The sequence below is a fragment of the Nannobrachium achirus genome, assembly GCF_963921795.1.
Source record: "Nannobrachium achirus genome assembly, chromosome: 18".
Lineage (NCBI taxonomy): Eukaryota > Metazoa > Chordata > Actinopteri > Myctophiformes > Myctophidae > Nannobrachium > Nannobrachium achirus.
Window position 1 is genome coordinate 8,629,207 of NC_137825.1, and position 18,842 is coordinate 8,648,048.

Below are 18,842 nucleotides of genomic sequence, written 5' to 3' on the forward strand. Positions count from 1 at the left end.
TAGGACAAACAAAAATTTGGAGTATGTCATGACATCACAGGTCCTCTCTCATTTTGGCCCAGTGGCTCCCCGGCTACAATCTATCTGTCTGTCGTTTGCGTGCACTCATACTTCAGTCCCATGAACCTTGAGTAAGCAGCACATGTACTCAAGGTGCGTATCAAAGAGTACATAAGGCTTTACTCATCTCTCTACTCCCTCTGCCTCTGGCCTTCAAGACCTCACAGCTTGATATTTGTAAGAAACCAGAAAAATGGGTTTCTGAAAATGGGTTTCTGAAAGGAACTGTTTGGGATAACGTGTTCCTTCCACGCGCTACGTCCAGCCGGGGAAACTCCCCCTGTCAGGTGAAAAGAAGTCGCTTGGCCTCCTCATGTTGGCAGAGGGAGTGTAGCGCCCAGGATTACAATAAGACGTTTGACACCGGGTGAAAAAAAAATGGGTTACAAAAATCGTGGGATAAAACAGGGTTTCTGCCACTACACAGTCAAATAGATCGACTATCTATTTAGATTGATTATTATAATTCAATCCATCATCAGTTTGATTAACTGCACCCTACTCATGTCCCACATTCTTTTCCCCCCTCCCATCCTCTCTGCAGGGATCTCCATTGCCAGTGCGCTGATAGATACGTCCCAGCAGAAGCCCATGGACTACAAGGACAAGTCCCTGGGACTGAAGAACCGCAAGGCGCACCCCCCGGCCCACCAAGGCACCTGTGTCTGAGGAGGAGGGGAGGGGGACGCACACAGACCTCTCCCCACCCCAAACCCACCCACCCACCGCTTGCCCTGCCCTGCCTGGGGCCTGGCTGGCTGGCTGTGTGGCTGACTGACTGGGGAGGAAAGGGACTGAACTAATCTGCCGCTTTGCACCGCGGGGTTTCCCCAGACGGGAAGACAAGGATGGACGACCAGGGCCTAAAGACCTTAATTTATGCTCCTCTTTGTCATCGCTTTGGGTCTGAGAGCGGAACGATGTACGAAGGGCCGAGGACAGTCGGACTGTTAAGCTCGCCACGTGGGACTGACGGGCCGACTGTTCTCGCCCCACTCACGACGAAGTGTCCCAGACATAAGACTAAAGGAGGGCGAACCGGGGCGTAAAAAGACATTTGTTTTAGGCTCTGTCGCGCTTTGTCGTCGGTTCGAGAACGACTGGCCCATAAACCCGACTGTCCATAAGACGCGTGACGAAGTACGGATGCGGGGCGTAACGCAGCCCCCCCCCCCCCCCCCGGTTCCATCTGGCTGCTACTACAGTACAAACCACGTTTTCACCGTTTTGACTGAAACCTCAAGCATTCCTTGCCTCACCATCTTTTCCACCATCTCCCTCCTTCCCCCTCCTCTACCGCCGGGATTTGCTCACGACCCTGACACTCGACCCCACCGCCGCCTCCACCACCAACACTACCAACACCGTACGTCTTTCTTTTCCAATTTAACCTCTGTGGATTTATCTGTTGTTTGGTCCCTAAGCCGCAGCTTCTCCCATCAAATCGCCCCCCAGCCTCTCCTACCTGAACCTGTGAACTTTGGGGGAAAACGCAAGACCATTGGTCATCAACGTGGTTAGCCAATGGCGGCGCCCACAGGATTAACACACACCCCTCCCTCCCTCCACACCGACCACTGACCCCGGAAAAAACGGGGAATCGGCAGGCGAGAGAAACCGACCAATGAATAAGCTCCTTCATGCCACTCAGAGCACCGTGTGTGTGCGTGTGACTGTGTGTGTGTGCGTGCGTGCATTCTTGTATTACTGTACTTGTGAGTGTCCAAATGGTCGTCCCCGCAAGCACTCTAGCATTTGAGAAATAGACATTATGAGTAACTAAAAAAAATTTTGCTTTGAGATAATGATAATTAAACAAAAACAAAAGGCTTACAATGAGTAAAGGTTTTCAGTTTAGGATGAACACATTTAGAGGTTCATTGTATTTTCCAAGTTGGACACATGCCAGATTCATAGCTGGTCGTTCGTGTAGCTTTTAGCTTTACGTTTAGGGACAAAAATAGCACTGAATTGTATAGAGCATTCATAATTTCGGTGCCCCAAAAGTGTTGATATCCTCAGAGTTATCGTCGTTGGCGGGTGGAAACCTCGTATCTCCAAGTTTCAAATTTGTACGTTCTTTCGCAAAGCAAAGAAATCCCTGCTTCATCATACAAGTCTGTGGCACAAAAGTAGTGAAAACAGCAGATCTACAAGCACGCAACGCCTCGCGGTGCGAGGCGTTGTGTGCTTGTAGATCGGCTGTTTTCACTACTTTAAATCATTTTAAAATGATAAATGCAACAAACGATATTGGACATACAAGGTTTTCACCCGACAACGACATTATAGTAATACAAGCGCGCGCACGCCTGTGTGTGTGTGTGTGTGTGGTCGAGTGTTCGCCTACGTTTACGTTGCCAACTAATGCTGTTCCGCGGTGCTGAAGCCTTGGATTTGTCTTTTTTTCCTCTCTCACACAACTCTCGCTGTCGCTGCATCAACTCAATTATCTCTGCTGCCTTTTCCCCCCTCTTCTTCTTCGTGGAAGGAACGGCGGACGGATCACACTCACAGTCGGAGGCATTGTCAAGGTCATTCTGACCCCAACCACCACCACACACCACCTGCTGATAATAGAAATAAACAAATACGAAAAAGCTTTTCCCACAGTCTCCTCCTGTACATAAGTGTACCACGATATTGTTACCATTCACTGGTACCATGTTGGAATATACCTTTCCCATATCCAGCCAAGCTGAAGCAAAAAGTCTGTATTTTATCCCCTGGGGGCGGGCCGAATACAACGTATTACACAAAGAGACGGCGGAGGCTAAACAACGACTGCAACACCGTTAAGAGCTGAATGTTTGTGGCAAAAAGACGGCAAATTACGGTGGGGAGGGGGGACGCAACTACCGGATCGGACTGTACCGGATTGGATTGGACCAGACCGTCGGCTCTGGTTTAACAATAAAAAAAAGGCCTGGAATCTTTATAAATCTATAGAGGGAAACGACAGAGACACTTTGAACGGTGCGACTTGACTTGAGGTTTTCTGCTGTTGGTGAGTCAGCAGCAGACCCTGATGTACAATAGTAAGTTATGTATTATTATTAACCCATTCAGAACGGGTGCACATTATTGTGTATCATTATTTTATGCTTTAACTAATTGAAAAATGGCAGATATACAAGCTCACAGCGCGGCACCGAGTGCCGCGCTGCGAGCTTGTAGATCTGCTATTTTTGAAAAATCGTGAAAATTAGAATTTTGACCCGATTCTATAAGTGTCTTTTGAATCCTTCTAAGGTTTTTTGAAAAACCTACTGTATGTTTCTATGTCAGCAATCTGGCTATAGCCATCGTCAAAGAAAAGGTCCTTTTCACTCAACTGGAGCTCAGTTAGTTCTTGAGAGACTACTATGTCAATGGGTTCTCAAACATTTTCATGTGAAGGACCCCCAAAATGATTCTTATTTGGCCACGCACGGACCCCCATCTCAAAATATTTAGTTCCAGGGACCACCCCAGAAGCAACATTTGAGTTACAAACGTTCGCTTTGAAAATGCATATATTCAAAGATTTGCACACATCTTTCACGACTTTTTCAAAAATAGCTAAAGCATTCAATAATTCTACCCCAGAGGATCACAGCAACTCTAGAAATGCAACGGTTGTTGTGGCGTCTTTTTATATACAGTATATATATATAAAACAATGGTACGGTACAGATTTGTGATTTTTTGTTTTTTCGTATTATTTCTCTCGCTGCTGCCAAACACTCTCTCGGATCGCGGAACTTCGGAGGACGATGTTTTTACTTTGCCTTTCGTGGCGTTCGTTTCGGATGTGCTTCAGAACAACGTGGTTCCCCCCCAAACCTTATCATGCTTGAGACCCCAAAAAGATCAACCTTGGCGTCTCGGATGGACATTGTGAAAGCCCTGTTTCAAAATGAGCTAGAATCACAATCTTGGCGATAGTTGGCAATTATCACTATTTTGTTTGACATTTTGAAAAATGTTTGGCAGGCATTATTGCTGTTGGAAATGTTCTGAAAACCCATTTGAAAAGTCAAGTTAATGTAATTGATCATAGATTGAAACAATTTAGAAATAATAATGATCAATAGAAATTGTAGCGAGAAAATCTAATAAATTAATAAGTGGGTCAGTGACCCGAACAGGGGTCCTGAACCATAGTTTGGTTCAGAAACAGAAGCCACAGTCACATCTGGTTTGCACCACCAAATGATCTAATTTGTCTTTCTTTTTTCTCCCCCCGAAATCAGTGGTTATGGGTCCAGGGACCCCCAGGGGACCTTGAAGGGGTTTCAGGGTGGTCCCCAGCGATATTAGTTAAATATAGCATTTTAAAAAGTTTAACCACTTTAACCTTTTTTAGACTGGGCCAAATTCATATACATTTTGGGGGTCCTTTACAAAAGTTTGGGAACCAACCACTGCTTTTACTCCATGCTAACTCAGGGGTTGAATGCTAACGTTTGCCCGATATGCACGTAGCAAGTAAATCAGACGTCGGGGCAAGTGGAGCTTTGCTTTCAGGTTGCCCCGATGACGGGCAAGTGCGTTTGGGTGGGTAAGCAACCGTCTTCATTAAATATGATTGCTTATTCCTGAAAGAACAAACAATGCTAACGTTTTACAATTATCACTCGATCAGACGTTCACAGTGATATCGATTGGATTTAACATTGATTTGATGTACTTTTCGGGCAAGTGGGCATGACCTTTGGGCAAGTAGAACTTGACGTGTTTGAGACCTTAGTGTCAACCCCTGAGCTAACTTGATGCAAACCTGAGCGAGAGAGAGAGAGGGGGCGATAGAGCGTGTGTGTGTGTGCACCGGACTCTTCAGAGGTAAACAATGTGAATCTCTTTTGTTGCTGTTAAAGGACCAGGTCACCTCTGGGACAACCAGATCTTATTTTATTGTTGTGTGGGACACGATCAACACAATCCTGAATTATTTTTTTGTGTTCAATCTGTGTTTTTAGATATGTTAGTATTTCAGCATGCTACAACTGGTCATATGATGCATTTTGCATCATATGACCAGTTGTAGCATGCTGAAATCGGCTGAAATACTAAAATATCTAAAAACACAGATTGAACACAAAGAATAACTCAGGATTGTGTTGATCGTGTCCCACACAACAATAAAATAAGATCTGGTTGTCCCAGAGGTGACCTGGTCCTTTAATTTCTGCTGGGTTATCATTTTGTATTTTTTATTTTAATGTCTTTCATTTTAATGATGTTTTTTTTCACTGAATACGGCGAGAAGACAAGATTAATCGTTCACTTCTGTTGTTGTGGGCCTTGTCACCTTGTTTAACTATCACAATATGATATTATATAAAAGTGGGAAGCGTCGGCGCGAAAACAAATATTTTACAGTTCAGTATGAGAGCGTTTCTGTATGTTTTTTGTTTTGATATTTAATGGATTCCTGTGTAGTATCACGTTTCAATTGACTTATCCTTGACTGAAAAAAAAATGTCGATGTCCAGTATTTTTTTATGTTATTGTTTTTTTTTTCTTAAGTTGTGCATCTTTATGGACTATTAATATGGGCATTGCTTACTCTGTTTAAAAAAAGTGTTCAATCATGATGCATTTCAAAAGGATAGTATTCAAGCTATTGTTTATTATTATTATTATTTTATTGTAGGTTGTGTTATGTTTTTATATATAAAGTAAAGCCTGTAACAGTGTTAATACACGGGAATCACTCTCTCACTGTAACATGTAAAAAAAAAGAATCATAACGGTAATATTCTATGTATTTTAAAAACTTGAAAACATGCCAGAAAAAAAAATACAAATAAAAATATAAACTAAAAAAAAAATTATATCCTGGATATCCTGTTTTGCAAAGCAAAATGTAATTCTGCTCCAGCCTCCGTGTATAATATTTTTGCACAGTCATGCTGCTACAGTCACCTTCATTCCATTCCGTCACTATTCACACTAACCTGACTGCGCCTGATGGTGGCAGCAGTGCGTATGCCTGGCTGAATACCGCTCTGCTTACCATCATCTGGGATCGCTCGGGCAGACCCGATGTAAGGGGGCGGGCCATTTTTTTTTAAATTCTTTAGCAGGTGATTGGATGGGGTCGTCTCTCTATCACAGTCTGGGAGTGCCAACTCCAACCACTCATATTGGCCTGTCTGCATGAGTTTACACCCAGAATCCGCCTCCTGGGTTTCCACGTGGTCTGCAATCAGACTCTATTGGCTCAGAGCCGCTCAGAGCCCGCCCGTAGCTGCGGCTGATTCTTCCGGCCCGGGACTTTACGAGTGTTATCAACTCTCCCCGAGCAATCTCAGATGGTAAAGTAGGGCGGTACGCACTACTGCCACCATCTGGCGCAGTCAGGTTATGTTCACACTGTTTCTTCACAACCATCATTTATGAGCTTCAGATTTACAGTATCTGTGTTCGTTGTTCCAATTTGAATGTCTGTTCATTTCACTTGGCTTCCAGGTCCACTTGTTTACAGGCACATGCACACATAGACATCAAAGGGGGCTTGAGCCCCTGCCAATTTATCCGTCGGTAAAAAGTGCCCTCTCCAGACCATGAATGCAGTTTTCACTATGGTGAAAGAAATGCAAATGCCCCCTCTTTCCATGCCATACCTGAAGGCAGCATTCAAGAGAATTGCCTTAATTGTCCAAACTAACTAACGCACCATATGTTGAAAGAATGTCCCTCTCTGTGTAGAAATCCATGCCGTTGCGCCACATCTCCAGTATTGACTTGATTATGCTTAGTTCAGTGTGGTATCGAGCCCCGAAAATAGCCGACCTCGCAGCTGCGACGCGTTGTGAGCTTGGAGGACTGCTATTTTCGATATTTTCACGAAAAGGCCCTTTTAGAAAACATTCTCTGCACGTCCCTGCTTGTTTATCCTGTAGAAATACTCTCTCAGGATTAGATGAAATTGGTTTCCTGAAACGTATTTTTGGTTTGCTAGAGGTGGAGAGACAGATCTCTGTCTCTGAACAAACACTATAGCAATGATTACTATCACGATATAGAAATTGAAATTCTTGTCTGTCTTTATGCAAGTTACAGTAATTCCTTCGCACGCAGTTGTCTGTTGTTGTATCGTATCCTACCTGCTCACCTGCCAGCGAGGAGCCCCCACCGGGAGGAAGTAGCGGTGAAATCTCGCTATTTCTACGTGTCATTACTTCGACTACAGGAGTCGGCAGGTATAGCTACTCACCAGCGTCGGGCTTACTGAGGTTAGGGTTTGGCCCTTCAAATATGTCACCATTTCTTTCACAGCTTGTTAGCTTTTTTTTAATTATTATTCTTACTGATTTACAGTTTATGATAATATCATAAACTGTAAATCAGTAAGAATTATTTCTGTATTTTTTTATTTCTATATATTATATAGAAATTAAAAATACATAGAAATTAAAAATACAGAAATAAAAAATAAAAGTCCATGATTAATAAGAGGCCTAAGGACGAAAAGAGAGGTTGTGCCATGTCTGGGCCATCTGGCCAAAGGGATTCGGTTCGCCCTGCATCAGAGGGATCTCCATATATGGCAATAAAAGGGATTTGGTTCCCCTGACATCACAGTGATTATATATTGGCATTTACAGATATGATGACATCAGGGCTCTCCATGTATGAGCATAAAAGGGATTTGGTTCTCCTGGCATCACAGGGATCTCCATATATGGCAATAAAACGGATTTGGTTCCCATGACATCACAGTGATGTCAGAGCGTGAGAGTCAATCAACAAAAAAGACAAGTGTTACCCATACAGACAGACAGATACGGTCAAGATGTGACTGTTCTGATAGTAAACTTCAGTAATAAATAGGCTAAAATAGCATTTCTGCCACTTTTTGTGGTCACATATTCAGATACTGGATTCTGATTGGCTTAAAACAGTGGTAAATCAGTCAACAACCTTAAGTTGGCTCATGGACCCCGCCCACTGTTGTGTTGCAGTTGTATAACTAAATAACCTTGCAAGTTACAACTGTGTTTTCTTTCATTTATATGGTAGAAGTGGTAGAAAAGCAATTTAACATTCGAGGGTCATGGGTTGTTGGCTGATTTACCACTGATTCATGGTTTCATGGTTGTTCACAACCTCGCGGTAAATGGCTTACATTTGTCATTGTCGGGTGGAATGTGTCCAAAACTGTTCATTTTGTATTTATAGTTTTAAAAATTATTTAAACTATTGAAAATAGACGATCTACAAGCACACACCGCTTCACATCGCTATTTTCACTAGTTTCGTGCACCAGTCTAGCTTGTATGAAGCAGGCTTTACTTCTTTACGAAAAAGAAAGAAAGAAAAAAAAAAAAACGTACAAATGTGAAACTTGGAGATACGAGATTTCTCCCCGACTGACGATATCTAGAAGCTCACAATGTCAGGGGTTTGGTCATTTCTAGCCGATCCCGAGTATACTTGTGAAAAATACTGTATAGAGTAACGCCGGTTCTCCTACCCTATAGCCCGGCGGAAGGTCCTGGCACGATCGGCCTCGCCGATTCATCATCATCACGGATCCACGTGCACAAAATAGTAATCCCATAACATGGAGGCCGACGGGGAATTCATCTTTAATGTCCATTTTCTCCAAACAACACTTTTAAAGCCAAGGATGGCATTAGATTCTCGCTACAATAACATAACAAAGGCATTGATCGGCCATTTTAGAAACGGCATGGGGTGACGATCGCTCCCGTTGAATGACGTCATGACGTCAACCCGGAAGTGTTTACGCAATGGACTTCTGGCCTTCAAAATAAGACAATGGATGCGTATGGAGCCTGCGAGAGGCACGCTAGACATTTAACCCGTTCATGTCTGGAGCACTAAATGGGTTAAAAGGTAATTTCATAATTCACGTTTTGTACGTTTAATTCCTGGGGGAGTTAAAACCAACTTCATCTTCTGGAGTCTTCCCCTGACAACAGAGCAGAGAAATGCTCCCATGATGCAGTCTGTTCACAAACGGCGAGGTTCTGTCTCTTCCTGTCGAGGGAAGAGAAGATTCCATTCAGCGCCAGAGAAAGAGAGAGAGAGAGAGTGATTACGTTAATTGTCCATCATGTTAACAAAGGCTGCCCTATTTGTTCCCCATGTGTGTCCATGTCTCTCTGTGGTTAGAAGTCTAACCTCCCCCAGAAGGGACGTGCTGGGCCCCTGATTCAGCCTGGGAAAAAGAGTTGGAGAGGCCCGCATTGCGTGCTATAGAGAGAGATCTCTCTCTATAGCGCTGCTGCCTGCTACTCAAAGATTTTATGACAAAGTGACAAGCCAGTGGGCCAATTACATGAGTTATATTTCGTCATTGTCGGGGTGGAAACTTTGTATTCCAAAACCATTTTAAAAATGATTTAAACTAGTGAAAACAGCAGATCACGCCTCGCACCGCGAGGCGTTGAGTGCTTGTAGATCTGCTGTTTTCACTACTTTTGTGCGACAGCCTTGTATGATGAAGCAGGGCTTTGCTTTACGAAAAAATTACAAATTTGAAACTTGGAGATACGGGGTTTCTGCCCGACAGTGACGATTTACTTGGTTGGCCAGCCCAGCCCCCAAAATGGAACGAAGGCCGACATTTTATATTGATTTTTTTCCTAATGGTCGGCTTGGACCGGCCGGGAATGAACCGGCCGTTCGGGAGTTGCCCCGCTTTTCCCAATGGCCAGCACGTCCCTGTCCATGTCTCTCTGTGGTTAGAAGTCTAATAGCTGATGAAAGAGAATGGCCCTTGACTAATGGTCCAGGCAATGGTCCCTGAGATGGAATGTCAGCCTGAGTGACAACCGCTAAAATATGTCCAGGCCTTTTTTTTGTTCTGACACTTAACAGACAGCCTAATGGTGCCCAAATGGAATGTCAAAAGACCCGCAGCAAAGAACTGTGTTTTTTTTCTATACTGCCAGGGAGTAGCAGACATAGAGGCTATTAGGCCTAGGATTATTGACTGCTTTAACTATTGAAAAATAGCAGATATACAAGCTCACAGCGCGGCACTCGGTGCCGCGCTGTGAGCTTGTAGATCTGCTATTTTTGAAAAAGTTGTGAAAATGTGTGCAAATCTTTGAATATATGTATTTTTAAAGTGAACGTTTGTGACTCAAATTTTGCTTCTGGGGGGGTCCCTGGAACTAGATATTTTGAATTGGGGGTCCGTGGCCAAATAAATATCATTTTGGGAGTCCTTCACATGAAAATGTTTGAGTACCACTGACATAATAGTCTCTCAAGAACAGACTAACTGAGCTCCAGTTAAGTGAAAAGGACCTTTTCTTTGACGATGGCTGGCCAGATTGCTGTCATAGAAACATAGGTTTTCTCCAAAAATCTTAGAAGGATTCAAAAGACACTTATAGAATCGGGTCAAAATTCTAATTTTCACGATTTTTCAAAAATAGCAGATCTACAAGCTCGCAGCATATCTGCTATTTTTCAATAGTTAAAGCATAAAATAATGAAACACAAAATGTGTACCCGTTCTAAACGGGTTAACCCTTAAGTGCTGTTCGGGTCATTTTGACCCGTTTTACATTTTCATTTGGAAAAAAAAGGTAGAAGTTAAAAATGTTTCCACCTGAAACTCACTGGCCTTAAAGATTCTTCTGAGATGAACATGTAAAAAAAATATTTTTGCACTACACCCATGCTACACCCCCCTCATATTTTTTGAACCTTAAGTGCTGTTCGGGTCATTTTGACCCGGAAGCACAGAAATACACAGTATTATGCCAAAACACAGACACACAGTCACCCCCACTTCTAACACCCCCCTTCCGAAGCCCCATTCCGAACCCCATTAACCCCTTAAGGGTTAATGGGGTTGAGCTATTGTTATCTTTCTGCTATCTGTTATCTATCGGTTCCCATGTGTGTCCCCAACGTCCATATATGGTCATTTCAGTCCAGAATGAACAGGTTTTTATCTGTCCCGTACGTCCAGAATATGTGTGTAGTGTCCGTCCCGGTCTGATGATTGGATGATTACAAAATGTCCAATAGTTTGAGGATTGGTCAAGCTTCACATGACAATTCGGCCCTCCAGATAAAATCATTAATTCATTCAGAATTCAGAATTCTGAAGCTCTAGAACACATACCGCTTCACTTCGAACCGAGTGTATATACAGAGTTCATAGCTCTAGAACACATAGAATAAAAGTTCACCACTTCACTTCGAACCGAGGTTTGATTTTGTATATTCCATATCTGCTTTGAAAGGCCTTCATCTTCCCACTATCCCACTGTGGTTCACACTACTCAACTAGTACCATTGCGTGCTCTTCAGGGAATTATTAGACCCAGTAGTCAGCAGAATAACTGTCAAATCTGGGAATAAATTCCTTACCAAACAATTTCTTCACCAATGTGTTCGTAAAGGTGTCTAGTAACATATCTAACAAAGATTGAAATTCAACATCCCTAGCAAAAATGTTTGACAGCTAGGGTAATTCTGGGTCTCATTCACTTACTATACACTGTACTATAAGGGAAAAAATCACTCACAAAAATATGCTTTAAGTGGGATGTGAGGGGTCTAACTAGGTGTTTTTAATTATTCTGAATCCATTGCAAGCATTGGACCCCATACACCTTGTGAAAAGTGATGACTCATCACTAAACCATCGTTTATTTTGCGTCTGATTTTGGACCAATGAATGTTTTTCGTGCAAAACAAATGCTTGCAAAGGATTTTCAGAATAATTAAAAACACCTAGTTCTACCCCTAACATGCATATTTTTGGGAGTGAATTACCCTAGCTGTCAAATATTTTGCTAGGGATGTTGAATTTCAATCTTTGTTAGATACTAGAAGCTGGGCCGCCCTTCGGGCAGCCCAGCGTCTAGTCGGCGACCTGGCCAACTCGGAACAATGTAAATAGGGAATGAATGCCCCGCCCTTTAATGCAAACCCCATTATACCTGTTTTCATAGGACCCGTTTTGACCATCTGTCTGCCTGTGTCCATTTATGCCCATATATGGAGATATCTGTATCTGTCTGTCTGTCTGTCTGTCGGCGTCCATTTTATGTCCATATATGGAGATCACTGCAGTTATAGTTCTGGGTCCATTTTATGCCCATATATGGAGATATCTGTCTGTGCCTCCAACTGTGTTGCAGACACAGTGCCGGTTCCCCCTTTAATGCAAACCTCATTATACCTGTTGTCATAGGACCCGTTTTGAACATCTGTTTGCCTGTGTCCATTTATGCCCATATATGGAGATATCTGTATCTGTCTGTCTGCGTCCATTTTATGCCCATATATGGAGATCTTTGACCATCTGTTTGCCTCTGTCCATTTATGTCCATATATGGAGATATCTGTATCTGTCTGTCTGCAATCCATTTTATGCCCATATATGGGGGCATTCATTTTATGCCCATATATGGAGAACGCGCGTGCCCGTGGGACGAACTTTTGTTGACTCATGTGGCGTACGTGATGTCAGAGCCTTTTATGAGTGATGTCACAATGAGTCAGCGCTTGCGCCGATTTCCTCCGGAACAGCCTGATGTCAACAATCAACCCCGCATAAGTTTGACCATCTGTTTGCCTGTGTCCATTTATGCCCATATATGGAGATATCTGTTATCTGTCTGTCTGTCAGCGTCCATTTTATGTCCATATATGGAGATCACTGCAGATATAGTTCTGGGTGCATTCTATGCCCATATATGCCCATATATGGGTATATCTGTCTATTTGCGTCCATTTCATGCCCATATATGGAGATCTCTGTATCTGTCTGTCTGTGTCCCTTTATGCCCGTATATGGAGCCCATATATGGAGATCTCTGTATCTGTCTGTCTGTGTCCCTTTATGCCCGTATATGGAGATCTTTGTGATTCTGCGTAAATGTTATGCCCATATATGCCATTTGCGTCCATTTTATGCCCATTTATGATCTCTGTATCCGTCTGTCTGTGTCCCTTTATGCCCGTATATGGAGATCTTTGTGATTCTGCGTCCATTTTATGCCCATATATGCTATATATGGAGATATTCAGAGATTTTTTGTTGACTCATGTGGTGTACGTGATGTCAGAGCCTTTTATGAGTGATGTCACAATGAGTCAGCGCTTGCGCCGATTTCCTCCGGAACAGCCTGATGTCAACAATCAACCCCGCATAAGGAGATTCCGAACGTTTCGCGCCGGTTCGGGAAAACCGCGTGTCGGGTCGGGTCGAGACCCGGCACTGCACTCCGTGCCGCGGCGGGGAACGCGCGTGCCGAATCTGAAGCCGGTGGGACGAACGGTTCTCGAGATACGCGGGTTACATACACGCAGACAGAGACTTCTCGCATTTATAGATAGATGTTACTAGACACCTTTTCCAACACATTGGTGAAGAAATTGTTTGGTAAGGAATTTATTCCCAGGGTTTTATTAAAATTCCCTGACTACAGGCACAAACTTGTGAAACAAATACAAAACTAGAAATACTGTTCCTACGAAACAGTGTGGGCTCGCTCGTTACTATATTCTACAGCGTGCTAACTGTCATGTGAAGCTCAACCAATACTCCACCACTCTCAGATTTTCCGCACCTCATTGGCTAAGGGCCCTGCCTTTGTACTGTTGTGGCAGAACTTGGTAATAGTATAATAAATAAATAATGAAGATGGCAAAGTGGTCTCGTCTTTCAGGCGAGCCCACAATAACAATAGTCCAGTCATTATATGAAAAAAACTCAAACAAATTGCAATAGTAGCAAACTCAACTGATTCTGTATCTCATTATGTCCTTAGTGAGGGAAAAAAAGTCCCAAGGAATCCCATCGGGGCAAAGTTTTGAAAACGACCTACCTACCTTCACTTACTATACACTACAATATAAAGGAAAAAATTACTGAAAAAAAATCTGCTTTAAGTGGGATGTGAGGGGTCAAACTAGGGGTTTTTAATTATTCTGAATCCATTGCAAACATTTGTTTTGCATGAAAAACATTCCTTGGGCTAAACACGGACCCAAAAGACTGTGAAAATTGATGACTCATCACTAAACCATCGTTTTGAGTGGCCATTTCTTGCCCAAGGAATGTTTTTCGTGCAAAACAAATGCTTGCAATGGATTCAGAATAATTAAAAACCCCTAGTTTGACCCCTCACATCCCACTTAAAGCAGATTTTTTTTCAGTCATTTTTTTCCTTTATATTGTAGTGTATAAGTAAGTGAAGGTAGGTAGGTCGTTTTCAAAACTTTGCCCTGGTGGGATTCCTTGGGACTTTTTTTCTCTCACTAAGGACATATTGAGGATACAAAATCAGTTGAGTTTGCTACTATTGCAATTTGTTTGAGGTTTAGCCTAATTTTGGCCTAAAATGACTGGACTACAACCCTTCCTCGGTTTTGAACCAAGAACCTTTTACTTTCGCTAAGCATGGACGTTTCTCATGCACCACAGAAGAACACAAGAATATTGTGACAACTAATTCCGTAGCATTTAAATACAGAGTAACCAACCAAGCACCTGTTTGGCTTCTCTCATTGGCCAACCCCCCCCCCCCCCCCCCCCCCCCCCCCCAACTGTCAGGCTTCATGGATTGGACAGGGTTTGCTTCACGTTCGTGCCACTGTTTCAATATGAGTGGCAGCGGGCTCACTAACTCTGTGTTCTGTTTGCGGTCGGTAACTCTTTCTTAAAGCGATGCTGTGCTGGACACGGCATCTGGAAGGAGAGGAAAAAGAGGACGGTTGTCCAGAGGGAGAACGATACTGCGCTGCTATAGCGGCGAGGCACAAGGTGTACTTTTTTGGACACTACGAGAAGTACGAGAAGAACACGAAGGATGTGAAGAGCTGGCAGATTGATGTTCACATCTTCAACACAGTGTCTTTAGGCTGGGTAAAGTTGCCTCCAAAGACCCCTGGAGGAGGAGTAAGTCGCTATGAGGTTCCCTCCATGCGCTGGGGACACACAGCTGTGCTCATAGAAGATACGGTCTTCATTTGGGGAGAGTGCTGGAGAGGGCGGAGAGGGAGGTACTACGATGAGCTTTTTGCATTTGACGTTGATGCCCACAGATGGTTCAGACCCAGGGCTTATGGGGAAGTTCCAGAGGGGAGGAGGAACCACTCTGCCTGTGTGTTGGAGAAGGTTATGTTTATCTTTGGAGGATCGACCAAGCGGACTAGATATACGTATGATATCTACAAATTGGACACCAGCACAATGGTCTGGTCTTTAATTAACAGCGGAGGAACTCCACCATCTGCTTCAAAAGGTCCCTCTGCCACCATCATCGGGACAAAGATGTTTGTATTGGGAGGAATCAAGTGCAACAGAATCACAGTGTTTGACACAGAGACAAACTGCTGGCTGAGCACACCTGCACGGCGTCTTACAGAAGAACTCATGTGTCGTTCAACCTTTACCTACAATGGAGAGCTGTACATATTTGGTGGACTTCAACAGAACCAGTCCTTTAGACCTCTGTGGAAATACAACCCAAAGACCTCCTTCTGGAAGAAGTTTGAGCCCAAGGGGAGAGGACCATGTACAATGGAAGGCATGTGCTGTTGCGTGGTGGGAGATCGTATCGTCTTCTTTAAAGGACCCAAACCCAGAGACACACCCGCCTATGACGTGTACATCTTAGACATGAGTACTCCCAGTCTTAAGACACTGTGCGAGCTGGCAGTTATTCAGTACGGACTGGAGCAGTCTGGACTCCCACACAACGTCAGGTGGGAACTGGCAGCCATGACAAAATAGCATTCGTGGCATGTTGTGCAAAACGGGCCACTCCCACAAAAAAAGGTCACTTCCACAGGCCACTTTGGAAAACAATCGTAGAGAGTCGCAAATGAAATGTCACAAATCTGACGCGTGGTCATGTGACCACAGAGATAAAGGTGTAGAGGTCATCTCTGGCACCGCTGGACCCAGCAGCGTGGAACTGTCAATAGGCTAAGGCAATGTTTCCCAACCACTGTGCCACAGATGTTGGTGTTCCCTTTGACATTTGAAAGTGAAGTCACAATTAAAGGACTTTTAAAAATGTTTTAATACCCCAAGAAGAAAAAGGAAAAAAAAAAAGACTAAGACCTAACCCTAACTCTACTACATCAAAAGTAATTAACAAACTATATAAAAACTGGTAAAACATTGGCCAAATGGTCAAATAATAAAAGAAAGAGGAAAACATTTTGAAAATAGCACAAACATCTAGGTGTGCCCTGGGATCTTTTGGCTATGAAATGTGTGCCCTTGCAGAAAAAAAGGTTGGGAAACACACTAAGGTACAAAGAACATCCCCACACACACACACACACACACACACACACACACACACACACACACACACACACACACACACACACACACACAATCTGTCTCGTTTGTGCTGCTCCACACTGATTGCACTCGGCTGCGACCCCTGCCTGGGTGCATATCATATCTGTGTTGGAGCGACAGACTGACATCGAAATGGACCGTCAAATTTCCATAGATAAGAGTTTATTTTCATGATTCAGATAGACCTGACCATTGATTATTAAACCTCCTTAATAGTGCGTAACGTTGCCTTTCATGTGCCCAGGTCTCACTGCATCCATGTGCTGTCTCACTGATTGACAAGGGCATGCAGCTAGTCTCTGATATGTGTGTGTGTGTGTGTGTGTACATTGCCAGATTTATGCTGACAATTTGTTTAAAGGACGACTTTGTTTTTTTACAACAAGGGTTCATATTTTATTAGATTGTAATTAGAGAAAAGAAAAAGTGAGTGTTAAAATGTTTTAATTTGCTTTGTTCTATTGTTTTATCGCATTTACCGTGTTAAAATGTGGGGCATGCGTACGCATGGGGGCATGGCTAAATATGTATTTTTAGACACAAAAAGACAGCAGTTTCTTTATTGCTATTTAAAGTAGCACTTCTAGCCCCCATAAGTCACATCTAACCATGATAGATTGTGTTGTATCTTGGGAATGGGTTTATTCTGTGTAAAATGACGTATTTAGCCACTTGTAAGCATGCCCCCAACCACTGAAATAAGAATCTCTAAAACAATAGAAAGAAGTAAATTAAATAATTTTAACACTCATCTTTTATATTCTTTAATTACAATCTAAAACATGAACCCTTGTTGTAAAAAACTAAAGTTGTCCTTTAAGTCTGTTTCCCCGTGCTCTTCGGTCGCTTCTCACCCTTAAGACATCTTACTTGTTCAGTAATTTTCTTCTTTCTTTATATAGTATTTCTTCAAACTAGTACCCGTTTCCGTTTCCTAGTCGCACTGCAACAGAAGTGCTCCACTTGCTCCACTTCCGCAAGATGATGCATTTCCTAGTGAAACGGGCCAGGAAGGTGGGACAGAGCACTGGGAGGAATGTGATTTGACGGTCAAAAAGGATGTCTGAACTAGATATTATGTTGATATCATAGATATTTTATATCATATAGGAGAATTCCTATTATTTTTGTACCTACTACAACCACCTGTTCATGAACGCCACTGTACTACCGGTTATTGTGTGCTCTTCAGTGGTGTAACGATATAGTAACTGTATCGAAATATCGTTTTTTAACTTCGAAATCGAAGTATATCGAAATGAAAACAGCTAAAATCGATGCGTATCGTTTTATTTTGTATGGTATGGTATCAAATCGGCAGTGCAAAGAATTGATTTTATCGATACTACCTAATTGTGCATTGTATTTAGCATTTTTAAGAAGAAAGAATTAAAAGGAGGGGTTTAATTATTTTTCTCCCCCGATATAGCTACACTGGTCTATCGATAAATGAGTGTAATCTCTGGGTTCATGTCAAGGTGCAGGTTTGTCAATATACAATATCCATGTATTTGCAAGATAATCACTGCGTTTACTTATTTATATCCATAATAATACATGTTTCCCTTAAAAACCTGCACTATCCACACCTTTCACACAGATTACATTTCTTTGCTAAATAGTTACTATATTGATTTTAAATCATTGAATCGAATCGTATCGTATCGCCATGAATGAACCAATATCGTCCATGTATCGTATTGTAAACCATGTATCGTGATATGTATCGAATCGCTATTAAAATGTATCGTTACACCCCTATTGAAAACTATGCAAAAATATGCTTTTTTGAAGTCAAAGACTTCTCTGCATGACTTCTTTATATACCATATCTGCTTTGAAAGGCCTCCATCTTCCCACTATCCCACTGTGGTTCACACTACTCAACTAGTACCATTGCGTGCTCTTCAGTGAATGATTAGAGCCAGGCACAAACTTGGGAAACAAATAAAAAAATAACAACCCTTCCTAGATTTTTGAAGCGGTGAAAACCGCTTCCTATGAGTGGCTTTGTGTGTATCACGCCCATATATGGTGATTTTAGTCCAGAATGAACAGGCTTTTTCAAAAACAGAATGTCCGTTTAATTACCATAATATGGTAATTAATTACCATAATATGGTAATTAAACGGACATTCTGTTTTTGAAAATGGTGACTGAGATCAGCATATATTATATGGTGATCTCAGTCCAGAATGAACAGGGTTTTTCAAAAACACAATGTATGTCACCTCATGTCCATATATGGTCACTCCAGGCCAGAATGAACAGTTTTTTTTCTGTCCCGTACGTGCAGAATATCAGTCCAGAATGAATAGGCTTTTTCAAAAAGCAAAATGTGTGTCCCATGTCCATATATGGTCATTTCAGAAACATCTAATAGGTCTCACCTATTGCAGCAATGACAAATAGCCGCATAAGAGCAAAAGCAAAGGCACAATAAGAATATACAGATGCTAACAGAATGGTAAA

At 42.6% G+C, this 18,842-nt stretch overlaps 2 protein-coding genes across 2 annotated transcripts in view; both read left to right on the top strand.

Annotated features, from left to right (window-relative positions):
* Positions 1-2,194, top strand: part of LOC308303581 (attractin-like protein 1) — a 179,494-nt gene extending 177,300 nt beyond the window's left edge. The window contains exon 30 of the mRNA XM_080747989.1: positions 605-2,194. Within this exon, the coding sequence (XP_080604115.1) occupies positions 605-729 (125 nt within the window). The 3' untranslated portion in view covers positions 730-2,194. The remainder of the gene's footprint in view (positions 1-604) is intronic.
* Positions 2,195-14,719: 12,525 nt separating this feature from the next.
* On the top strand, positions 14,720-15,986 carry LOC308302846 (kelch domain-containing protein 3-like; the record flags this gene model as incomplete). The annotated part of the gene is made up of 2 exons (XM_080747164.1): positions 14,720-15,720; positions 15,920-15,986. 2 exons carry the CDS (start codon positions 14,720-14,722, stop codon positions 15,984-15,986), a joined length of 1,068 nt encoding a protein of 355 aa, XP_080603290.1.
* Positions 15,987-18,842: the final 2,856 nt, after the last annotated feature.